The following is a 25,671-nucleotide window of genomic DNA, read 5'->3' on the forward strand; positions in this document are numbered from 1 at the left end:
ATATTCAAATCAAAGAAGGGAAAAAGGGGACAAGCGAGAAAGAAGATGATGCCCTTTTATTTTTGTAACTATGGCTCCTATTATGCGTCTTTCAAAGACCATTCCAGATCAAGACATTCACTAACAAAAGTAAAACTGCAGTTATAATCACTACAAAGGCATCAAGAGCCTTGAGACTTGAAATGCTTCAGAAGGGAATTGACTCTACCTTTCCTGTTCCATGTACACAGTCTCAAGTATGATAAGATATTTGCATTTCAAATAGGTTAAGCGATAAAGAACCGCCTTAAGTAATGTGAGATATTCTAGTTTACATAGGATGACAAAAGTAAAACTGCAGTTATAATCACTGCAAAGGCATCAAAAGCCTTGAGACTTGAAATGGTTCAGAAGGGAATTGACACTACTTTTCTTGTTCCAAGTACACAATCTCAAGTATGATAAGATATTTGCATTTCAAATAGGTTGAGCGATAGAGTACCATCTTAAGTAGTGTGAGATATTCAAGTTTACATAGGATGATTGATAAGAGTTAAGACAAACTCACCTGAACAGCAACACTGCCTTGCAGTATTCTCTGTAGGCTCTGAAGCCTGGGGAGTTGGTCACCATCAGAGCTGCGTGGCTCTTCAAGCTCCCCCCTCAGAGCAGCCGTCCTCGTCTCTATCATCCCGATCGCATTCTCCACAGGGGAGAACTCAAGGGACTCTGATTTCACCACCAGGAGCCTGTTTACCAGAGCTGGGAACGACCCCTCTGTTTGAAGGACGGTGCGCCGCTTCCATTGGTCCTCAAGCCCTCCTTGGGTCTTCCCGTTTTTTGTGAAAGGGGTATCAAACAAGAAGCGATCAAATACACGTGCACGCATGCTCCCTGTGGAAAGAGAGAATATCCTCTCCCTCCTACTCCCCAAGTCCTCATCCTCCATGACTGGGTCCACTGACGTAATCTGAAGATAGCAAACACCAGGTTGCAATTCGTCTGCATTGACCTGTCGAGAGTCTGGTATTATATGCAAGGTGTGACTGCCATCCATTCTTGACTCATAAATATGACTTAGTTTCTCCATTATATCTCCCAAACGAACATCACGGGCCTCTCTGTATACATATTCCTTCCTATCCAGTTTCCCGAATCGACTCCCATAGAACCCTACCCTGTAATAAGTGGCATCAGTGAATGGAATGGGGCTCGTTTCTTGCTCAAGGATAGCTTCATAGATGTTGGTAAGAGAAGTATGACATTTTGCAAGCTGTCCAAATGCCCTGCGGCTCTTATACACTGGAATTATGAGCTCCAAAATGTTGGCGCAAAAGTGGTGGAGCTCTGCCTGAGAAAAGAGCTTATTGGCTAGTTGTAGGTACTTCACAGCTGAGTCAACCGTGAGCTTTGATGCACCATAACCTTCCACTTCAGCAGCTGCTGCTTCGGCAGTAACTGCACTGCTGACCATTGGACAAATTTTACGTAAAGCAGCAACATGTTCCCTGCTCCACACAGCATCATTCCTTCCCACAAGAGCCTATAGACAATATTCTCAGAAGAGCAAGGCATGTGAGTGTGTGGATGAAGGTTGCTGCATATAATACATACTTACACACACAAACACATGCACATGTGCACACACACACACAAACACTAGTAAGTTGCAAGTGTCACTGAAATATTAATCATTTGAACAAATATCAAAATTTAATTATTATACTTGTGTGAATTTTAATACTTCAAGGAAATAACAATTATAAGTTAGAAAAGATGCATTATAACCTTCTTGTGGAAATTTGGTCAAAAAGAGAAAAAAATTAATTGAATTTGTGGTCACATCTTTACTTGTATGTTTCATGAATATAGAGCGTATATGTTTTATGAATATAGAGATAATTAACTTCAACTTCAATTAAAATAAATATTAACATCTATTATTACATCAAACATATTTATTAACTTGTATATGTACATTGCTACAAATAATATCTCAAATTTGATGAGCAATAGATATTTTTTTCTCCCTACATTTTACCTTACCGCTAAATATGACAATAGTCAAAGAGCTTGTAATTAAAAAAGGGAAGATGTGAGAAATATACAAAAATTCAAACCACAGGAAGATAACATTTTTTAAAACAACATTAAAAGAAGAAATAATGTTTGTAATAACAAAGACTAAAAAGGTAATACCTTACACAATAAAATAAAAAGACTGCTTCAAAACATACAGATCAAGAGCGACATAGCACAGATGGAAAACCGCAAAAGAAGAGCAAGAGCCGACAAGAAAATTAAAAATCAATTATAAATAGTTTTTAATATCATTAAATTCACAATTAAAAAAAATTAACAAGGAATCTTCAAAAAAGAATTAACGCTAGTGTGGAGCAGGGAATCTTATTTCGCCATTCTGCTCTATCAAGGGCCATACCCTCAGTTAGACCATAAGTCACAATCTCCCTTCTTGCTACTTCTATCCATGTCCTTTTCGGCCCTCCCTTTCTTTTTAGAGCCTTTCACTTGAACCAAATCACTCCTAACCGGTGTTGTTCGAGGTCGACGCTGCAAATGGTCAGACCACCTAAGTTTACTTTCCCTAATTTTATCATCGATTGGAGCTACCCCTAAATTCCCTTGTATGTATTCATTCCAAATTCTATCATTTTTTATCTTCCTACACATCCATCTCAACATTGTCATCTAAACCACACTCATTCTATGGATATGTTATTTCTAGACCGCCTAATATTCAGTCTCATAAAACATAGCCGATCTTACCGTGATCCTATCAAATTTCTCCTTCATTTTCATTGGCATGCGCAATCACGTAAGACTCCAGAAGCAAATCTCCACTTTTCATCCACTTAGCTCTAATTCTATGCATGACATCTTCCTCAATCTCTTCACTCCCATTGGTTATCCATCTTAATTAATTCCCCGTTTCTACTCCTATTAGTACTAAACTTGCATTCTATATATATTGTCTGAATTAAGTTAATTTTAAAACCTTAGATTCTAAAGCATCCCTCAAAAGTTCCAACTTCGCATTGATGCCGCCTCTAATCTCATCAATCAAAGCTATGCCAACCGCAAACAACACACATCATAGGACCTCATGCTATAGATGCCTAGTTAACTCGTTCATAACCAAGGCAAAGAGATGTAGGCTCAACGATGACCCCTAATGTAGGTATATTGTCACCGAAACTCGCTTCCTTCACTAGTTGTCCTCACACTAGTTAAAGCTCACTCGTACATATCCCTCACCAATCAATAAATCGTTAAAAAACACATTTCTATTTGAACATCCACCAAATTAACTCCCTAGGTACCATATCATATGCTTTCTCTAAATAAATAAATACCATGTGGAGGTATTTTCTCTTCTATGTAAACTTCTCAATCAATTGCCTAAATAGGAAAATAGCCACAATAATTGACCTCCATGGCATAAAATCGACTCCTTGGCATAAAATCGAGTTGATTATCTGATATACTCGTTTCATGTCGTAGTCGTGGCTCAATCACTCCCTCCCACAACTTCATAGTATGGCTCATAAAGTTTGATCCCTTGATAGTTCATACAACTCTATGTCTCTTCAGTTATTGTAAATAGATACTACAATAGTTTTTCTCCATTCGTCTGGTATTTTTATTGTTCTCAAAATCTTGTTGAACATTGGTGAACTAGAATATGCCAATATCTCCCATGCACTTCCAAACCTCTATTGATATACGATCCGTAACTAAGGCTTTCCTATCTTCATCTTCTCAAAGCTTCTTTCATTGTAGATATCATAATCATATGAATGTATCTTTGACCTCTGACTTCATTTATGTTAAACGTTCCTCGTCATCCTTCAAGAAAACCATATGATCCTCACTCTCAATGTATTTAACATGATCTAGATCCTTGCACTTCCTCTCTCTCATTTTTGCTAGTTTGAAGACATCTTTTACTTTCTCTTGTACCCAATCTATTGTATAAATCATCATATGCCTTAGGCTTAGCCTTGGTATTTTCTTAGCATTCTTCATGGCATATTTATATTCTTTTAAGGTTTGATCATTTCTCTTCCATGACCAAGCTTTGTAATATATTCGTTTTTTGCTAATAGCTTGTTGAACCTCATTACTCCACCACCAGTTTCCTTACCAGAATGTCATTTCCCTCTAAATTCTTCTAAAATGTCTTCTGCAACTTTCTTAATACAATCATTCATCTCATTCCACACAACATTAACTTCGTCATCAAAATTTAGTTTTCCTTCTTTTATCAATTAATTCCTAAATAAATCTATTTTATCCCTTTCTAAATTCCACCACCTAGTTCTTGGACACCAATTAATTTTATCATCTCTTTATACAAACATCCATAACCATTAGTCTGTGATGCATGGTCGGTCTCTCTTCTAGGATAACGTTACAGTCTTTACATGATCATCATTTTTGCATTTTTAACTCGAAAAAAGTTTATCTTACTTTTATATGATCCACTTTTGTCAGTTACGAAGTGTTCATCTCGCTTTTTATAATAGGTATTTGCTATTGCTAGGTCGTAAGCTATAGCAAAATCAAGAATAGCATCACCCATCTCATTTCTTTTCCCAAATTCATGTCCTCTACGGATCTTTCCATTTGATTCCTTGAGAACTCCACTCATATCCTCCCAGAATTATCTTTTAATTCTACCTTCTAGTCCTATCTATGATGCATAAACACTAACTGCATTAACTATCTCCTCCCCTAATACAAGTTTAATTAATAGGAGCCCATCACCTACACTCCTCACATCAACTACTTTATCCTTTAAATTTGTGCCTACCATTATACCTATGCCATATCTATTGCTATTCAAAAGAAAAATATTATTTAATATAAAAAATTCAATCCATGCCCTTAAATTTAAAAACCAAAACAAAGTTTTCCTTTCTCTAGCACCCAACATTAAAAGGACTCACCTTATAAAATCAAAATAAAATATTAACAAAGACAACAATAATATTTGGAAATACAGAGATCAAGAGAGACATAGTGTAGACAGACAATAGCAAGAGAAAGCATTGAGAGAAAGAAACATAAAAACCTGAAAACAATATGACATTTTTTTTCCAAATCTCACTATTTTTCCTCAGAAAAGAAAAAGAAAAGGAGGAATTATTCAGGTAAAAGTTAATTTTCATAAAATATAAAATATATTCAAGAATCTAAAAAATAAGAAGCAAGTATACTATATCACATATTTCACTTAAACATAAAAAAATAGTGATCATTAAATATTAAAAATAATAAAAACCAATAGTTATTAGTTAAAACATAAAATTATTAGAAATTAGAACACAAAAGTTTCCGAAAAAAATCTTAAAATAGATATAACATAAAAACTAAATGGATGCTCTAATTATTATTTTTAAAATTTTTAAAAAAAACTTTAAGTTCTCCTTTTCTCTAGCATTCAAGATTGAAAGCTCTCACCTTATAAAATAAAATTAACTCATAAAATAGTAGTAAAAATATTATTTTAAAACAGAGAGATCATGAGAGACATGCCGAATGAAAAACAAAAACAAGCTAGAGATAAGAATAAAGAATTAGTTATGAATAAAAAGTGGTGTCAAAACTCATTATCAAATTAGTTATGAATAAAATTTAATACATCAAAGGTCATCCTAATAAAAGATAAAAGTTATCCAAGAATCTTAAAAAAGAAATTAAAGTTCGTATACTAGCACATATTTTTGTTAAAATTTTAAAAATTATAAATTGGTAATCACAAACCTTAAAAAACGATAAACAAAATTTAAGACATAAACAACATATCTAATTTTTTAGAAATCTTTAAGAAACAAAATATATATTATTTAAACGATAGGGGAATTAAAGATTAGTTATGATCAACTTTGAATATGTCAAAATTTGCATAAAAAATAAAAGCTACCCAGAATCTCATAAAAAAACAAAACAATTAAAATTACTACATCAAATCACATACTTTTACAAAATTTATATAATTGTAATTAGATAACCTTAAAAAGTAGCAACACAAATTTTAAAAGATAAAAATAAGAAAGTAAAATACATGCCCCTTTAAAAACTCCTTAAAAAGAATAAAAATACATTATTTAACATAAATCACCATGTCGTCCTCTAAAATAAAAAAGAAAATATTAAGTTTTCCATTTCTCTAGTACCAAATCACATGTTTTATTGCAAGTTACAATAATTGAAATACAAAAAAGTCATAGAGAATATTCAAAACACAAAAACACGAAATGAAAACATCTAACTATTAAAAGACACTGAGAGAATAAAATAGATACATTATTTCACATATAACGCCAATCTTCAAACATAAAACATAAATTCTAAAATTCCAATCTCTCAAGAAAAAAAAATTAAATATGAAATTATCCTTTCAAAATGGATAATAGTAAGAGAAAGCTAGAGGAGATGGGAAAATGCATATTAGTTATGAAATTTTTTTTCATTTTTTTTTTTTCAGAGTGAGAAGGATGACAAGTATAAATACAGTTAAAAAAAACCACAGGTAACCCAAATACTGGGTGCTCAGACTATAAAACAAGAATGATAGAAGTAAAGAGCATTTATACAACCAAAAGAGTAACAAATATAAAGGTGGGATGTAAATAGAAATATAAAATCTGGGTCCTATAGGGATAGAGAGGAATACGAAGAAAACAAAAATAGAAAAAGGAGAAGGAAGCGAGAAAGAAGTGCCTGTTGAGCAAAAAGGAAAATCCAACATTTGATTGGGAAAAAGGAGATGCGAAAGATAACGCGGATAATTTAGAAAACGATTGGCGACAGCCATAAAAGAGATAGGACCCACTTATAAGGGAAGATGAAAACGTAAGTGCTACAAGGAAACATAGCTCATATTAAGTGGAGAGTTTGGAAAGGGAAAGAATGGGGGAGGAGAATTGCTTTTAGGTGAATAAAGGGAGGAGAAGAGATGGTACAATGTACAATGGAGTAGTTAAAACTACTTTTAAAATGTCGGAATTCAACATTATTCTAGAAACTCAAATAAAAAATTTACGCAAGTATATTAAATCACATATTTTTTGTAATTAAATTTACTCATCCTAATATTTACAGTTATAATTATAATACTATTTACATTATCATAATCAAATTATTACATGGTGTTAATAATATATATTACAACTGTTATGTCATATTTTTAATAATATATTATAAATCGGGTAATAATATTAGAAAAACATAATAATTAAAATGATGTAAACATCACTCATAATATAAGTCATCATTATCATCACTTACAATATAAGTATAGTTCACATATTTGTATATAATGTATTCATTATCAAACTAATATTGGGCAATTAAAACAACCTCTTATCATAATTAACGGATAATGGAACCATAATGAGTATCCTTTTTGACACATCTTACTTAAAGGGCAAAGGTATTTAATAATTATATTAAATTTTTATCATATTTTATCAAACAGACCCTAATGAATAATTTTATGAATACAAATCAATAGTTATGATTATACATATTATCATGATAATTTAATTTTTTAAAAATCACTATATAAAATATGAGTAATAGAAAATTATATTAAGCATTGTAGTGCTACAAATAAAATATGTAATCATATTTATAAATATAAAGTAATAAATGTAATACTACCGAAGTAAGGAGCACCTCAAACCTATGCTGAAAGATACAGTTTTGGTGCTGGAAAACCTTATGACGGCATAGAAATCCATTTTGTTACCCCTAATATGAAATTTAGGATAAAAAAATGATGTAAATCGAGCAAATCTATAAACACTTAAATTTTTTGAAAACTGACTGTCCAGATAATACATTACAAGAAACACTATTTTAATGACTTCAAACTTCTTTTTTTCTTATCCATACATCTCGAGGTTGAGATGATCAATTTGAGGGTTTTTCAGCATTGAAACAACTGTTTCTGATTAACAACTTTCCTAGCTTACTGTATTCCTGGATTATACACTGAATAGTTATTTGTTTTGCATGCATTAATGTCAAACCCTATTTCAAAAACTTTTGTAGACCTTAATTTGGACTATTTGGCCCGTAAAATTAAAAATTTAGATGAAACCAACTTTCTCCGAGGCATTTCATCAAATAATTTCAAGCCATGGCCATGACATTGAGAATAAGTTCCCAACAATTTCTGTAAAACACTTCAGGAACATATTGTATATCCAATAAATAAGCTGCATTTATAGGTTTGGTGGGTACAATTTCGTGATCAATAAATGCACCCTTACAAACTTATCAAAAAAGAAAAGAAAATCTATATAAGTATATCTTAGAGATAGCCTATTGACCATCATCAAATATAAAGAAATGTAGCCACTGGATGCTAAAGAGAGGAAACAATTTAATGGATCTATGATGAAAATGCATTATAAATGGTTTCCCATGAGCTAAATGTAAATTTAGTTAAAAAGGAAAACTCCATAAAAAGGAGATTAGTTCCAACAACTAAAACAGGCTAGCAAGACATTGATATGAAATAGTCCACTAAAGTCTACTATCTATTTTCCAATGCAAATAGAATAAAATGGGGAATCGATGAATTGAAGGCATTTTAGGGAGGAAATGATTTACAAAGATTTTATGGAGCATCTGTGCCCACTGGATTTAGAGAGGCAGAAAACAAATTTATAGAGCTTTAGAGATTCAGTTCCCTTTAAATGTATTTAGAGAGAGAATTTGATTTGCAGAAAGTATTGGAGCTCAGGAACCCATCTAAGGGGGCGCAAGTGAGAGAAATTTTTTTACATAGCTAAATGGATTGCATCCTTCACCTTTCTTAAAGCTTTGGAGCTTTGATGTCCTAAAAATGAATTTAGAGAGTGTTAGGCTTGGGAACCCGCAAAATACCAATTTTAAGGAGAGGGATAAATTTGTGAGAGAGAGAGAGACGATGGAGGGTGAAGCCGTAGCCTAGAGAGAGAGGTTGGGCAGCACAGACAGACCAAACCCAATCCCATTAGTTTCAATCGATGGAGAAGTGGAAGTCCATTTGATACGGTTTTAGAAATCATTTAAAATTCAAGTTAGACTTGAATTCTTGAATTTTAGAGGATTAAAGTATTAGGTGATTATTTAGATTTTAGAGGATAGGATTTGACCTTATAAATGGGTTTAAGAAACTTTTTGGGTTGAAAGTAAATTAGACATTATAATATTCTAAAATATTTGATATTACATGGCTATCAAATATGCCCTTATAGTCACATGACCTTGGAAACAACAAATGGCTTGAACCACCAAATACAGTTGAATGAATACGTAATATAAGGTTTTTATCTATTTATATCAACGAAGCCGACCCCAAATAATTGGAATAAGGCTTCTCTGATGATCTATTTATATCAACGAAATTGTTTATATTTCGAGATAAGATACGGAGAGTCCCACAGAAATAGGAAGATATGTACGTATCTCATAAAATAAGGAGGGTTTTGTGAAAGAGTGTAACTCTAGCTTAGGAGAAAAAATCCCATAGAAATATGGAAAACATGTACTCCTGTTTAGGTAAGTAGATATCAAAAACTTAGGGCCTGTTTGGATGACAATTAATTTTATCTAGAATAGATTATAATATCTGAAATTAATATACTCTGGATAATATTATTTTGTCAGTGGTTTGGTACAAATTATTTTATTTTTTTGAGAAAAAGGCTAATTGGTACAAATCAATATATTATAGATAATATTATTTAAATATTTAATGTTTTCGGTGATTTCCAACTATACTTCGCTCTTTCTAGACAAAACACGTGATTTCAACATATTACTTGGAATAAATCAAAAACATCTTTTCAAAAAGATAAACTTCTATGTAAAACTGCCTATAAGCTCATCTCAAATAACTTCATTAAGGACACTGCCAAGCGTTCATTACATAGTCTAAGAAGCCTTTTTTAGCCCAATTAATATAGGCCATCCATTTTGGTGAGATGCTTCGATCTAGGCCTTGAAAGGATTTTTTTCTTTTCCAAATTTTTTAGGTAGCGTTATTATCATTAGATTAATAATGTTAAAAAATAAAAATTTGATTTTGAATTGGTGAAGGCCTAGATCTTGAAATTCACCAAATGGATGGTCTAGATTCATTGTTAGAGGGACCTCATTCTAACCATATCTAGGGTGGAGATTGAATTATATTTTTTAGAATTGATTATTATGATAAAGAGTGTGTATGTAAAATTTGAGGCCAAAAAATTCTACAAATGTGGTTTCCTAGAAGAAATGCAGTTTCATTATATTTTAATGAGAGGTTGACATGAGATCATTCCCCTATATATATATTTATAGAGAGAATCGAGTGTTTGCTTGCATGGAAAGTAGTAACCGCAGAGTTTTGCTGTCCTAAGTACTGACCTGCATGATGACACCAGCAACGGCCACCGCACATTGTGCAGCTTCAGCCCATGATTGCATCTCCTGATGAGCATCACATAAATGGAGCAACCACATTATGTGAAGGTCAGGAACATGTGCATACGCCATGGCTAGCCTATGAAAGCTCTCTGCAGCTGCGTATCTGTCCACTGTCATCAGCGAGCCCTGCCATGGAAGAAAACCAAAGCTGATCTCAGTATCAACTGTACTTGCTGGACAAACTCTCAGTGAATGAGTCTGATGGATGCATGTATACCAGGATGGCATGTTCTAAGCCTGCATCAAGGGCTTGAAGCAGACCGTTAGAGAGTAGCTTCACCTCTAACCAAGACCACTGGTTCTTTTCTGACCCATCAGGCACTGCCTGAAGAGCACTCACAGGAAGTCCACACTCTTTTAAGAGCTCAGAAGTCCTATTCTCATCTGCCATTTCCTCCAATGACTTTCTCAAACGCCGAGCTTCCCCACTCTCTTCAAGTGATCCATCAGACTTCATCTGAGTTACTTGTACATCAGACATCAACTCTGACAAAGTAATCGTGAGCATGACCCTCAGCCTTGTCGTCTGCAGAAAATAATAAAAAGAACTCTGCAAACAAAAAGAGAAAAACATAAAGGCCAGAAAATGGATTCAAAATGGATTCAAGAATCTGGAGTCCAATAAAGTTTTGAGGCATGCATACCCTCACAAGAATCTGGAGTCCAATAACTGCCCTTTTCCTGATAGAGTCATTTCTGAAAACCGCCAGGCGAAGAAGATGGAATGCCACTTGCTTCAAGAAGCGGTCATTCTCTCTTGCCATCAATGTGGCACCATGAAGATTAAAGACGCTGTTAAATACAGGAAACATGGCTTTCCAAAATCCGAGAGGTTGGCTTCGGGAAAAGAAGCTCATAAATATGGATGTAATACAATCCAGCTTCCCATAATCAGTGGCAATGCTGTGGGAAGCCACGGCAAGAGAGAACTTTCCAGTTATCTCCAAAATTTGGAGACTGACTGCCGCACTCAAGTTTTCTTCCCAAAGCTCCTGTATGCGAATGGATATGATAATCAGACATCTTCGTGGATTTTACACTAGAATTTAAAAATGGAAAAGTACAAATGTACCAATTTTTGTCTCAACATGGGGTGCAGAGACTCTCTCAGTGCTCTTGTGGACCCCCCTATCCGGGAAGACTGAGCCTGGGCCAGAGCTTCTCTCAAGGAGTATGGTTGGCTTGGGGAGCTTAGCTGTGGACTGACTTTGTTCCACAAGAAGCCACTCTCCGGTGTTACTTGAGGCTGCAGTAGGCAATATGATCGTAAATATTCAGAATCATCAGAAAAATAACATGTAGAAAAATGTTTCATTTCAAGTTTTGCCAATCTGAGCCAGTTCAGCTAGGCTACGCATCATTACTATAGAAGGTCCAAACAGTAGATATGATTGATCCATGTCAGTTGTAAATGTGAGAACCAGTTATGATTTCCACGAAATGATAGGTTCCAAAGAAAAGGATGGATTTTAAATAAGGAAAAGGATACAAAGAGACCACCTATTTTAGCACAAGGAGGTCACAATCACTCTTGTTTGTTAGATTTTGAATAGGGTAGTTGTAAATGTGTCATTGACTAGAAAGTTTAAAAAAAAATTTCTCAAACTTCATGACACACCCCAAGTCATCTAATTTGATATTTAATGACTAAGAGTGATTGTGACCTCCTTGTAACACCGGTAAATGGTCTCATGGTATACAATCCTTTTAAATATGGCCATCACGATAAAACATGTTGTGCACACCCCAAAACAGAGCTAATCCAACAAAATATTCCATTGTTGCGGTTATTTGCAAGACTTCAATTAATGGTCCAACGTTTTTGGGGAAACAACGCCACCATGGCAGATAATTGCTTCATAGCCCCTTACAGTCCAATCCTCTTAGTTACTATGTGCATTATATTGCAATAAAACAAAAGGATATCCACTTGCTGAATATCACCATCTCACTATAAAGTTGGATGATTCCTGAACGAAATAAAAAGTATAAAAACACAAAGGCCGCCAAGACTCCTGACTCAAAAGCTCAAAATGTAGCAAACATTGTGGCAAGTTTGTCACCATTTAGCAAAGAACAGTAACACTGTTGTACAATAAATGGCATAAGGGAAACTAATTATTGGACATTTAAGGAATATAACACAGAGTGGCCAATAATTATTGTTTTGCACAGATATCACAAGGAAGCAGAAATGGGTAAACTGTTCAAAAAAAAATGGCTTCTCTCCTAAAATGTGCGAGCAATTAAACATGTCAGAGATGAACAAATATATATAATTAGAAAACAAAACATAAACACATGAACAACCAATTGGCTTGGAGCCTTATATATTAAATTCTAGGTAACCAAGCATCATATTTGGATGGAGATCACTATTGGACAGAAACTCATTAAGAACCACATTGACATACTCGAACTTCCTGTCGAGAGGCTTCAGTCAGGTAGCTGTTGATTGCTGGTGAAAGCCTGTCAGAATACTTGGGAGAAATAGGTCCTTCTCCATCAGGGCTTCGAGAACTGGAGCCCATAAGCAAAGTGTCAGCCGGTTTCCTATGCTGCCATGCAATACATTCTATCAGAACGTCTCACGGAAAGAAAATATGAACACATTTTTTAATCAAGAAACCCACGGGAACATCCTGTATCACCTACCCACACTGATTTTAAATTAGCAAGGGACGCAACCAAGGAAGAAGGTACAGTAATAGTATAACACAAGATGAAAAAATACTTTTTATTTGAAATGTAAGATGAAGAAATACTTTACATGAAAGAAACACCAGATGATGAAATTTAGACAGTTTGAGAGCACCCAATGCCTGAGCAAAAACATTCAACCAGGATACTAGCAATCATCTAATCCATTTAAAACAGAAAGTCATGAGTAGTACTTGGCTCCGAGTGACAAACAAATCATTCACACATACATACCTCAAACAGGACAAGAGATTCTTCCATAAGCTTAAAAAAGAGTCTGGTCCTAGCTATACTTTGCTGCCATGCCTTTACAAGTGATGCATCATCCAAGTTACGAACAATTTGCATAATACAAATTAGTACTTCACGCTTTTCTATGGCATTAAGATTATAGAACACAGGCATCTCATCCAGAATCTGCGAAAACACATAGTCAATGGAACAATATTAATCAGCCGCAGAGAGTTAACTCCATGAAAACTAACTCACAGAAAATATCAAAGAAAAGCATAAAATAATGATAATCATATCCAAGATCTAAACGATTAAAAAAAAAAAAAAAACTGAACTATTATATGCAATATCCACTAACCTTTGAATTCATTAGATATACACAATTTTGAACCTGATAAAATAGTTATCGGCATAACAAATTATATTAAAAAATTAAATTATATGAAAAATATATGCAATGTGTAACAAAAATGTTCAAGCAAATTGGGATAGATAAGGTTTCCAGGGACAACTAAGAAAACTCCATTCTTCATACAATGAGTTCAGGTTAAGTGAGTGGCTTCTTGGGCAGAGATGTGTTTAAACAAGCTTCCTGAAGCTGTGCAAGAGACATATTCCTCAGCCACTAGACCTCAAGGACATTTTTCTCTTTTTTTCTTTTGAACATTTATATGTAGGACACTTTATTGATAAGGTCAGGTGATTAATCAATAGTATAAACTAGCCTAGGTTTGTTCCCGAATAGATGCATTCAAGTCATGGAGATCATCCAAAGAAATATGGATGGCAAGAAGATGGTTCATATGGCATTTTTATAAACTAATGACATTCTGATCAAAACGGCGATCCGAATTGGAATCGACTGATCCAGATTAAGAATTAGGGAACCCAATCCAATTCCCCATATTTATCGAGAACTGCCAGGTTCTATAAAGAACCGCCCAAGTCTATGATAGAACAGGCTGGTGTTAGGGAACCGGGCGACATAACACAAGTCCCAATTGTTTGTAAATTTATGTCCTTCTATTTATTTCTAAAATTTTTAAATATTTTTTTTTTACAAAAGAGGGAGGCCTGCCCCTCTTCTTGGGCAGCCAAGGAGCTACCAAATCTCATATTTCTTTCTTTCTTTTTTTTTTTTTTTTTTTTTTTGAGAAAATGTTGACTGTAACACTGAAGTATAGTTGTTACATAACCAAAAAATGGCCTCTATACAAAATAGGGTTCTTACACACCTTGTACATATAAGATGTGAACAAGCAAAAAAGTAAAACCAAAAGGGAATCCAACGACCTCCTGTAAACGCAGAAGACCACGAGGTTTGAACCGCTAAGGATAAGAAGGCAGGAGCTGTAAGAAGAGGCAGAAGGCAGATGGGTGAAAGGGATGCAGAGCATCACCGAGGTATGTGCTTCCAAAGGGTTCCATAGCCAATACATCTTTGTTACTGTATCTAAAGTAATTGGGTGTGCATAACCGAGGGGGTACCCTTGTAGGCTACACAGAGTACAAAAGTCACAGAAGGCAGCCCCCATGCCAGGAGTTCCATAAATAGTGTCCTTCTATGACAACAGGAGCATAGAGAATAGGAAACAACAAGAGATGAAAAGGAGAGCAAGAAGAGGAAGAGAAGTGAGAGGAGCAAGACTAGAGGGGTTGCGAAAAGAGAGAGGTAAATGCCTTTGTGGTCATAAATGAAAGGATTTGAAGAGAGTCCCAGTTATATACAAAAAAGATAATAGTGCAAGATATTGTGGCAGAGAAGAGTAAGAGAAGAATAGAATACGGAGGTAGAGTAAGAGAGTAAGGAACGTAGCATTGATAGAGAATCCCAAGAGCAGAATAGAACAGGGAGGTAGAAAAAGAGGAGTAAGAAAGAGAGATAATTGTTGAAGAACTTTGTGCCAGTGGTTAAAAGTGATACTTTCTTCCCCTTTTTTTTCCCCTTTTCCTCCCTTCTTGTCGTGTTTCCCTTTTGTACAAATATTAGGTTTTATGTCTTTTTATGTATATGTGTTGCTCATATTCAAGTGAGGGTTTTAATCTGTGTGCATCGACATTTTATAAAGTTTTGAGTAACTCAACCAGGATAAAATGTCATTAAAAATAATCCAATTGGATTTTTTCCTACTTTATTGGTCTTAAAATAGTCCTATGATTGCAAAGGTACAATAACGTGATCCTTTCCACTTAATTTCCATTATCCATTTTTTGATGATTACTTTTTAATATTTAGTGTTGCATAGTGACTTTTAATTATTTGAGTAAGTTGGGTTATCATTTTGTAAATTTTTTATGGTTATGATTGTTTTCAATTTTTGATTTTGTAAATTATTGCATATTTCTGGAGGTTGGATCACTACAGCTTTTCATATTTTCATAACTAATTCCGTGTTGCATCTTTAGACTAATTACATAAGTTTTGAAAACCACCAAATACTATACAAGAAAATAGTAAGTTATTGAGTTTTGTATCAATACTTCTGATTTCTAAATTAATAGTTCCTTCTTGTTGTCTTTTTGAGATTCTGCAATAGTGGGTTTTTAAGTTTTCATTTTGTTGTTCATGATTTGAGTAGGTGAAGATGTCGGTTTTGTAGTTTTAATAAATAACTTGTTCCAGGGTGGAAATATGGGCCATGACCAATCCAAATGGCAAGAATTGTGTTGAATGCAAATTTTCTAAGAAACCCCATGTACTCAAGTCCCTGCAGAAGTTAGTAACAAGATGGTGGGCTATTTGCAAGGGATCCAAAAGAAGTGGCAACCCAAAAAAACAAAAAAAAATTGATAAAATCGCTACATTGGTTGATATTTGGGAAGAGAGAGAAGAAAATAAGTATATGCTCAAGAAGGGGGCTCTAGTACTAGCCCATTGGAGATTGCACATAGAGGGCCGCAAGCAAAAGGGCTTATGGATTCTTACTCCCCACCCCACTCTCCCCCCCCCCCCTTCCACTCCCCCCTATGCCACTAGCTGAAAACCATCCAGCCACTAGCAAAAGGGGGCATCGCAGTCCCCCCCCCCCCACCCCCAATGCCCCTAGCTGAAAACCATCCACCCCACTCCCGCCCCCCCTATGCCCCTATGCCACTAGCAGTCCATGTAACTAGCTGAAAACCATCCATGTCATGATGGAAGCAGTGGGGCAATATGGGCCAAGATATAAGGAGCATATCAGTGGCAGTGGTCAAAAGTGTGGTACTCAAAATGAAATCAAATGGCACTCTTAGCCAAGAGAGAATCCTGATATTGTTGTATCGACATTTTTTACTAAGTGTGAGTGAAGATGCCACGTGCGCCATTCAAAGGTTAACGGGAACGCTCCTTCGAGCCATCAAGAGCACCTACTTAACAAAGAGGTGCGACTTAACCATGCTTACTTCAAGACAACATAGGGATGCATAGAGTAGATATGGGTCAGCACAATGGCCAACACATGGACCGATAAGACACAAATGAGTATTATGAACTTGATGGTGAATTGGAACAGGGACAATGTTCCAGTGGTCTATTGATGCATTGAACAAGATTCATGATGCAGGTGTTTAGTCTTGATTTGGTGGAATAATGCATTGAGGAGGTGGGAGAGAGTCATGTAGTTCAGGTGGTTATAGCCATGGCTGCAACCAATATGGCAGCTTCTAGAATGTTGGAGATGAGGAAACACATATCTTTTGGACACCATGTGTGGCTCACTATATAGAGCTCATGCTTGAGGCGATAGCATGATGAAAGCAGTTGTATCATGTCTTAAGAAAGCAAGAGCCATAATGATAAGCATATACAACCTATGTGTTGGCCATGATGAGCACCTCCACAAATACGAGCGACTTGGCTGATGCTCAGGGTGACTAGATTTGGCACCTATTATTTGTCTTTGCAGTCGGTTTTAGCCCAGAAGCTCAAGGCTATGTTTCTATCTCAAGAGCGAGTTTAAAGCAAGTGGGCCTAAGACAACAAGTGGGAAGACAATCACTGACATAGTTTTGCAATCAAAGTTTGGGAATGGGGTTGTCCAAGCCCACCAGGCCTTCAAACCTATAGTTAAGATTTTGTGCATTGTGGACGATGAGGAGTGGGCTACGGGTCATATTTACCAGGCAATGGAAGTTGCCAACGAGGTAACTAGGAAGAATTTCATATATATAATGAAAAGCATCATTCTCATACTTTGAAGATATGTTGACGACAAATGGAAATCACAATTAGAGAGGCCCCTTCACCTAGCAGGGTATTTTTACAATAATCCTCAAGATTGATACTATAGGATTTATTTTTTTTTAGTATTTTTAATGGGATTGACTTTATACAATGTTTTATATCCGAAATCAAGAAAGTTCTTAAATGCCACTCTTTCCTAGTATAGAAGAACAAGACCAAGTCCAAGTCCAAGTCCAAGGGACTTGGACAAGTATAGATCATCAATATTGGTTTTTTTTATTTTTTAATGGATACTATAGGATGTTTTATATCTGAAATCAAGAAAGTTCTTAAACGCCACTCTTTCCTAGTACAGAAGAACAAGACCAAGTCCAAGGGAGTTGGACAAGTATAAATTATCAATGGGGACACTTGGTACGGAATTAGCCATGAGGCCGAGGAAAAAACTCTCTCCTGGTAAATTTAAAAATTTGCTTCTTCATTGTAGATTTATGGTTGGAGTATTTAGTTCTAAGTCTACCCTATAAAATTTAATATGACTTCAAAATATAATAATATATTTTTATACTCTATTCATTGTTATGTGGTACTGTGGTGCAGGTTCATGGTGGACCAATCACAAGAAAAGTGCTTGTCATTTAAAAAGGATGGCAAAGCACATATTGAGCTTGACAAGCAGCTCGTCCGGTTGCAAGTGCAACTTTAGATCCTTTGAGATAGCTATTACTGTCAGATATATGGATGATACATGCGAGTGGTTGGTTGATGCTGAAGATGATCCATTATTCTATAGAGAGGACTTGACTTGGAGCCAAGCTTGTAAGGCAACTGGAAGCAAATTAAGCCCCATGAGATCCATAAGATCTAAACCTAGAGGGAAGAGATTAAAGAAAGTGACAGCAGAGGATGAGGAGAAGGCACATTCGCAGGAGACCAGGGAAGAAGAAGAATATGTCAAGGAGGGAGACAATACCGAAGATGATAACAAAACATCACGTTCCCCACCATTTCTTAGGGATCTATCTGATAAGTAAGGATGTAAGATGCAAACAGCTATTTCACTCACGAACTTTCAGGAAACCCATATCATGTTTGCTATGTATCTTCTTGTCCAATTGCCCCCCTCTCCGGAATGCACCCATGCCTTTTTCCTATTTGCTACAACATGAAATGAACATGGGCGACAAATATGCTCAAGAATGCTCTCTTATTATATGGAAAGGGTATTTTACAATGCATAGATGTAAAAGATGGCCCACCTTCCGCCTAGGTGGCCTTCCTCCCACCTAGGAGACCATCTTTGGCTGTCTGTCCCTAGGCAGCCTCCTAGTTTGTCCCTTGTTATAAGAGTAGTTTTTGGGTCACTTGGAGCTTAATATCCATCCAATACATATCAACAAAGAAAGACTGAGCATAAATGATACATATAAATTATAATAATATATAAACACACATACATGTGCATTTGGAGTGCACATATATGTATATATTTAAGTATACAAATAATACATACATGCATACATGTTCATGTGTGTGTGTGTTCGTTTCATGGGCACATACATGCATATATGCATGTTTGGGACAATACTGCACCTCAAAACGTGTTTCACAAGCTTGTTACAACGTGTTTTACAAGCTTCTTACAATGTTCACAGCTCTGCATTTGAATAATACAGGATATTATGAGTTACAAATGAACATGCCTTTGGAAATCGGATATATTACTGCATAAACAACATCAGTATGGGCTGTAAAAAACATGTTGAAATAACCTCATGCCATACAACTAACACCAGCTTGTTCCCATCATTGCCCTATCTTGCAAACGACATTTTCGTCCAGTTCTCTGATGTACCAAGAAGTGTTAAAGTAGTATTATCTTAGATACATGAGCTGTTCATCCTTGAGCAAATAAAATATTATTCTTAGTGTGGAGATAGCACTCTTTCTGGGCCTTTCTCTTCTTTCCCTATCCAAATGTTGTGCATGCAATTTATGCATTTTAGGCGGCAAGGTAATCTATATTAAGGTCGTATTGATGCACAAGCAGGTTTAATGATATGGGACCCACAAATCCAGTATGGACTGCTAGTTTCCATGAGCCTATAATGGTGTAATAGTCAACATCTTGAAAAGGGTAAAGAGAGAGTCAACATGAGAAGTTTCCAAGATTTGGGAGTTGGAGTATGCTTAAGAACTTGGTGGATAGTGCAATGGGAACGGGTTAGCTTTTAATATGTATTGGAAATATGAAACAACATGCAGTGCCATTTTGAACTCAAGATTATGTAACTATCTTTTAAAAAATACAGCAGTTTGCTTGTAGCTTTTGGTAGAGCTTGGCTCCTACCCATTTTCTCTCTCTACATTCTCTCTTTGTGTGTGTTTCTCTCACTAAGTTGTTGTACCCCCACAGCTTAGCCGCATCATTTGGTATCAGAGCTTGAGTTCAGGCTTGAGCAGGGCATTGTCTGTATTTACACATCCTTATCCATGGCGGCAAGAAGGGGGAGAGGTGGTTGTGGTAACTACATAGTGAACAATGCAAGAAATAAGGAGTTGGAGGCACTTAGACAAGTTGGCAGTTAACCTTGCAACTCGAGCGGCAAGAGGCTCGCAGTGAACATGAGCTCAGCCGTGAATACTCAAGCGATGAGTCAGTGACCCAGATAGTGATAGACGGGTCATATTTATGGTATGATCACAGTCAAGCGTTTGGTGCACTATGTCATCATCATGACGATTTGGGGGGTTATTATGGAACTCTACTCGAGAACAACCATGGAGAAACTTTGTTCTTATCAAATGGTTCTCAAAATCAGCCTGTTGTGGAATAGAACTTACCGCCAATCTTTGACAAGTACTTGGATGAAGTTTGGATGTTTAGAAAGAAGTGGCTGACAATGTCCTTAACAATGTTCCAATCATTGAAGAGGATCAAAAAGAAGATCCGACTATTGGGGAGGCTTCCGTGAATCCCGTTCTTGATAAAGAATGGGGTGGACGAGAAGGAATGGAATCCAAAATACTGGAGAAAACTGTTTTCATTGTCCCCAAAGGAATTGGTGGGAAAAATAATACTTATGCTGGAGGGAAAGATGTAGGTGAAGAGACAGTTAGTTGGAGAGACTGTAAAAAACTCCTTCCTCTCAATGATGGTGGTGGCAATCTATTGTATATCAACTAAAAGGATTTCATTCTCCAACCAAATGCTATTGAACTTAGTTGTTCCCTACTTACCTAGTTCTCTATGTATCTCTTGAATTTGGTGATCTATGGGAGATATGCTCAAAGGAGCTGATGCCATTTTCATTGGTGGTTCTTATTGATGACTTTGTTGAAAAGAATGTACACTAGAAAGTGTATGATAATGCTCTCAATGCTAGAAGGCAGGATGAGCTATTATTTCATCTTAAGAGGAAGATCCCGACAGCAACTCACCGAGTTAGAATTGAAAAAGGTTGTGGTTGTACTGCAAGACTCGCCTTAGCCCATTTCAAAATTCATGGGCAAGTATTCTCAAATACGTTTAAGGCTACTAATATTATGGACTTGCCCTACAAATATGCTCGTTCTCACCGAGTATTATGGTGTTTCGAATACAAACTCAAGGGCGAGTTCTCTCGAACCCAAGGAAGAAGATGTAAGGCCCAACATGGAACCCACAAATCCAGTATGGACTACTAGTTTCCATGAGCCTAGAATGGTGTAATAGTGGGTTTCCAAAGTCTTGAAGGGGGTAAAGAGAGAGTCAACATGAGGCGTTTCGGACTTGGAGTATGCTTAGGAACTTGGTGGATTGTGCAATGGGAATGGGTTAATTTTTATATGTATTAAAAATGTGAAACAACATGCATTAAAGGGTTAGGTTGTGCCATTTTGAACTCAGATTATATAACCCTTTTTTAAAAAATGCAGCAGTTTGCTTTTAGCTTTTGATAAAGCTTGGCTCCCACACATTTTCTCTCTCTACATTCTCTCTTTGTGTGTGTTTCTCTCACTAAGTTGTTGTACCCCCACAGTTTAGCCCATAGTTACCGGAATCTCTCCACTGACCTCACGTTTCCAACCCTGAAACCCAATTCTGCGTTTCCATTAAGGAATCTCTACAAAAACAGTTTTTTGGAACCAAGGAAACTCGATTCCTTAATTTCAGAATCTCGATTCGAAACATCATTAAAAGCCTTTTTTCGAAACCAAGGAAACTCTATTCCTTAATTTCAAAATCTCAATTCAACACATCTTTAGAGACCATTTATTGGAACCAAGGAAATTCGATTTTTTAATTTCAGAATCTCGATCCAACACATCTTTAGAAACTTGAACCCATTAATTGTGGGTAGATGTTCCTAAATATATCGTATCTGGATTCTAGCGAGGATTAAATCTTGATTCCACATCAATTAGAGTAGAAATCTTCTTTCGAATACTTCTAGTGGTAGCAGGGTTTCAATATTTTACTTGTGCCACCCTGGATGGCCTTTACTTTAAATTTAAAATATAACTGGTAAATACAACACATACAATTAAAAGTATTATTGTAAATCTTGATCTCAAACTGACATGCATCTCTAATCCATATACTTCAGAAACTTGATTCCAAATATGTTAAGAATCACAATTCGAAACAACATATCTATGTTCCACAAATGTCATAAACTCAATTCTACTAATGTCAGAAACTTGATTCCACATATTAATGAACATTGACTCTTGGAGTGTCGATTCCATGGGGATGGGAATCTCGATTTCAAGGAGGACGGAATCTCGATTCCATATGTGGATGAAACTTGAATCTATTTCGGCTGAAACACGATTTTCCAAAACTAGGAATCTCGTTCCCAGTGATTCCTATTGTACGAACAGCAATTCCTAAGATAGGAATCTTCTAGCCAGCCGCGATTTCGGTTCCTAAAGCGATTCAGGTTCCCAAGTGTTTCCAACAACTATGGTTTAGATGCATCATTTAACCTTCCATACCAGCCTAGAAATTGAGGCATAACAGCATGACATTCGAGCATGGCAAAAAATATTTAGTGAAGGCTATGAGCATCTTCGAATATCAAAGCAAAGACAATACTTCTCAGGGAAGATTTGTCATACCCAATGAAACAAATTAGGATCTTAAGAAATTTCAACAAATAAAAATGTTTCTGCTGTCTTACCTGACCAATAAGTGGAAAATATAGTTGGGCAATATACAATTTGTCTTCCTGCTTTTGGTATCGAGCATCAAATTCATGCTTGCACAGGAGGACCACCAAGATGCGAGCTGCCTATTAGGAGCAAACAGATTGTTCAGCAAAAAACCTAGCTCAAACCTAATACAAGAGGGCAATTGTCTTCAGACAAGGCACGACATCCTCATTCAGTACAATTCACGAAAGGGACAGAATAAGCACAATCATTCAATACAACAGACCACAAAATATTAAAACTAGAAAAGCAAGGAAATAGAGGCTCACTTTCGAACGCTGAGATAAGTCATCATGATCCCAGGTGAGGAAAAGCTCCTGGATCAGAACAGATGAAAGGTAATTCCTGCAGAGTACAAGATGTTAGGCAAGCTTATCTACTTAAAAAAGATGTAAAATACAAACACTCCTTATAAGCTAGGAAGTGATAAACTGAGTGAACCTCGTATTAATAAAGCTCAAAAGAAATGAAGCTGGCCAACGAATTTCTCACCTATCTGAAGGATCTCTACCAGGCATTTCAACAAAAAGATCATGATCACATATTATCTGCAGAAATGTGAGCTTGCAGTCATGGAGAACAGATTGGCAAACACCTGTGAACTTGTCCATATATAGTGACACCTGCAACAAGTGTATCAAGTGTTATTTACCATAAATGTGGGTGAAAGAATATCAAAATGGTGCCCAAGTTGCCTTTACATTATTGACATTTTCCAGACTGTAATTTGTGGCTCAAGGATCAATTAATTCTCAATAGACAGAATGCATAAATAAATAACAAGTAAACGTAAACAAATCAAAGCATCGGCAATAATTATGAAGAAGCGAAACAGTTGGGATCGATGCTGCCCATTACACTTGTGCAGATTTAGTGTAAAGGTAAACCAAACACGTCTTGAATTTCATGAGCAGCATCTGCTGAAAAGATTGGCTTCCACGTCAACATAGGTCCCAGGCCATGTCAATTACTCGCAAGAGGCATATAGTCACTAGACTTGTGATACTTTTGAGCCACCTGCACTTCAGCTCTGAGAAACTCATCATCATCATCATCAAAGCCTTTTCCCAACTATTTGGGGTCAGCTAAGCTCTGAGAAATTCCTATACAAAAAATTTACAGGCAGTACAATTGTGCATCTTCTGTTCTATGAGGACTGACAACAGAGATCACATAGACAGCATGACATATATGAAATTGCATCAGTTCTTTTTTATTCCGATAACTGAAATATCCTCAATGATGTTATGGAAAACATGCATGCTGCATACCAGCTCAAAAACTTGGCGAGGCTCGATGATGGACAACAGATCATAACAAAAGAAGGCCAGACTGCTATTCAAACGTTTTGCCAAGCTCAATCCCTTCTTGCAGCGTTCGTGAACCTCCGTAAGAAGGCAATCATACAATTGCAATATACATCTGAATACACCTTCCTTCAATTGTAATGGTGGAATTTCTTCACCTATAAGATTCATTATAAATACAGACTTTACACACAACGAAGTAGAACATGCCAGATGAAATACAAATCGGTTCCTTTTCGATTAATAGTGAATAGATGCCAGATGAAATACAAATTGGTTCCTTTTGGATTAATAGTGAATAGATTCATATTGTGGATGACATTGATGAATAAAAAATATGTTAAGCAACACATGCTTGTAATATTATGGTCTCTCTGCATAAAAGAAATCAGGAAAATGCATCAAATAATCTAGTTAACTTTTTTTTTTTTTAAATGACAACAATGTACTATGTAAAGAAGTATTTAAACATTTTCTCAAGAGTTGTGAGGGAGATGGCCCAAAAGTTGGGTTCTCTACGGTTCAAAAAATGATGACCCAAATAATGAGAGATCACAAAAGATATTATTGGAGGGAAAAGAGGTAGTAAGGGTGGCACAAATGGATAACAGAAAAATAGAAACAATTTAGGAAAAATTATAAAAAATACCCCAAAATATACTTTTTTATGCAACTTACCCCCCAGCTAACTTTTGCTCTCAACTTTTTCAAAAAAATAAACTTTTTACGCAAATACCCCCTCAAGGGAAAAACTTCATTTTTCTAGACGAAAATGCCTTTCCCGTAACACACTGCCGGAGCGCACTTAAACAGTGCCGGAGCCCTGTGCTCCATTGCCGGAGCGCACATACACAGTGTCGGAGCACTGTGTTACATTGCCGGAGCGCGTATCACATCGCCGGAGTGCACTTAAACAATGCCGAAGCCCTGTGACTCAGAATGCTCCACTGCCGAAGCGCACTTACGCAGTGCCGGAGAGCTGTGTTACACTGCCGAAGCGTACTTACGCACAGCAAAGTTAGTTACTGTCTCCCAGTAGTTATTAATAGCATCTATGAGTAAAATAAGATCCATAATATTAATTTGGACATACTAGTAATATACCTGAGGGAATACTATGATAGAATATGCGAGCTTGCTCCAGTGCCATAGATTTTACAACAAGCTCAAGGAAGAACCAAGCCATTGCCAACACATCATCATATACTGGTCCAACACGATAACCTTTAGCCTACAAAAGTTGGTTGGCAGAAATAAACGAAATAAGTAACATACAAGTGTATGGGATAAGAAGAAGAAGAAAAACAAAAAAAAAAAAAAAAAAGGCTCTAATATTGCAACCACTTCAAAAGGTGAAAAATAACAATTATCAAATGAAGCACACATAATAAAATGTAATCAGAACCAACAAAAGCTTTTGTCAAAGACAAAACCAATTGTAAGCAGAGTACTACCTATCATACAAGTGCGAATAGGCATTGCAACAATCACGTGACACTAAACTTGGCCTCCAATTAAAACGTTGCTTTTATAAGGACAAAAGATAAAATAAGAAGCAATGTTCAAAAAGGCGTAGACACTAAGGCAAACGCCTAGGTCAAA

General features: G+C 36.0%; 1 protein-coding gene across 6 annotated transcripts in view; it reads right to left on the reverse strand.

Moving 5' to 3' along the window:
• SPK1 (guanyl-nucleotide exchange factor) overlaps window positions 1–25,671 on the reverse strand; it is a 52,788-nt gene that overhangs the window by 579 nt on the left and 26,538 nt on the right. For 2 of the 6 annotated variants that reach the window (XM_011630946.3, XM_020661947.2), the window contains 12 exons: window positions 25,174–25,300; window positions 24,034–24,227; window positions 23,255–23,385; window positions 23,032–23,107; window positions 22,732–22,842; window positions 13,402–13,584; window positions 12,882–13,025; window positions 11,540–11,713; window positions 11,112–11,459; window positions 10,685–11,017; window positions 10,408–10,593; window positions 548–1,522 (listed from right to left, as the gene is read on the reverse strand). In XM_011630946.3, the coding sequence (XP_011629248.2) occupies window positions 548–1,522; window positions 10,408–10,593; window positions 10,685–11,017; window positions 11,112–11,459; window positions 11,540–11,713; window positions 12,882–13,025; window positions 13,402–13,584; window positions 22,732–22,842; window positions 23,032–23,107; window positions 23,255–23,385; window positions 24,034–24,227; window positions 25,174–25,300 (2,982 nt within the window). Of the gene's footprint in view, window positions 1–547; window positions 1,523–10,407; window positions 10,594–10,684; window positions 11,018–11,111; window positions 11,460–11,539; window positions 11,714–12,881; window positions 13,026–13,237; window positions 13,290–13,401; window positions 13,585–22,731; window positions 22,843–23,031; window positions 23,108–23,254; window positions 23,386–23,620; window positions 23,780–24,033; window positions 24,228–25,173; window positions 25,301–25,671 lie in introns of those variants that run through there. The other 4 variants (XR_016052007.1, XR_016052019.1, XR_016052029.1 and 1 more) reach the window with 4 other exon arrangements.

The sequence above is a fragment of the Amborella trichopoda genome, chromosome 1 (genome assembly GCF_054954075.1).
Source record: "Amborella trichopoda isolate Santa Cruz 75 chromosome 1, AtrichopodaSantaCruz75HAP2 v2.0, whole genome shotgun sequence".
NCBI classification, from domain to species: Eukaryota; Viridiplantae; Streptophyta; class Magnoliopsida; order Amborellales; family Amborellaceae; genus Amborella; species Amborella trichopoda.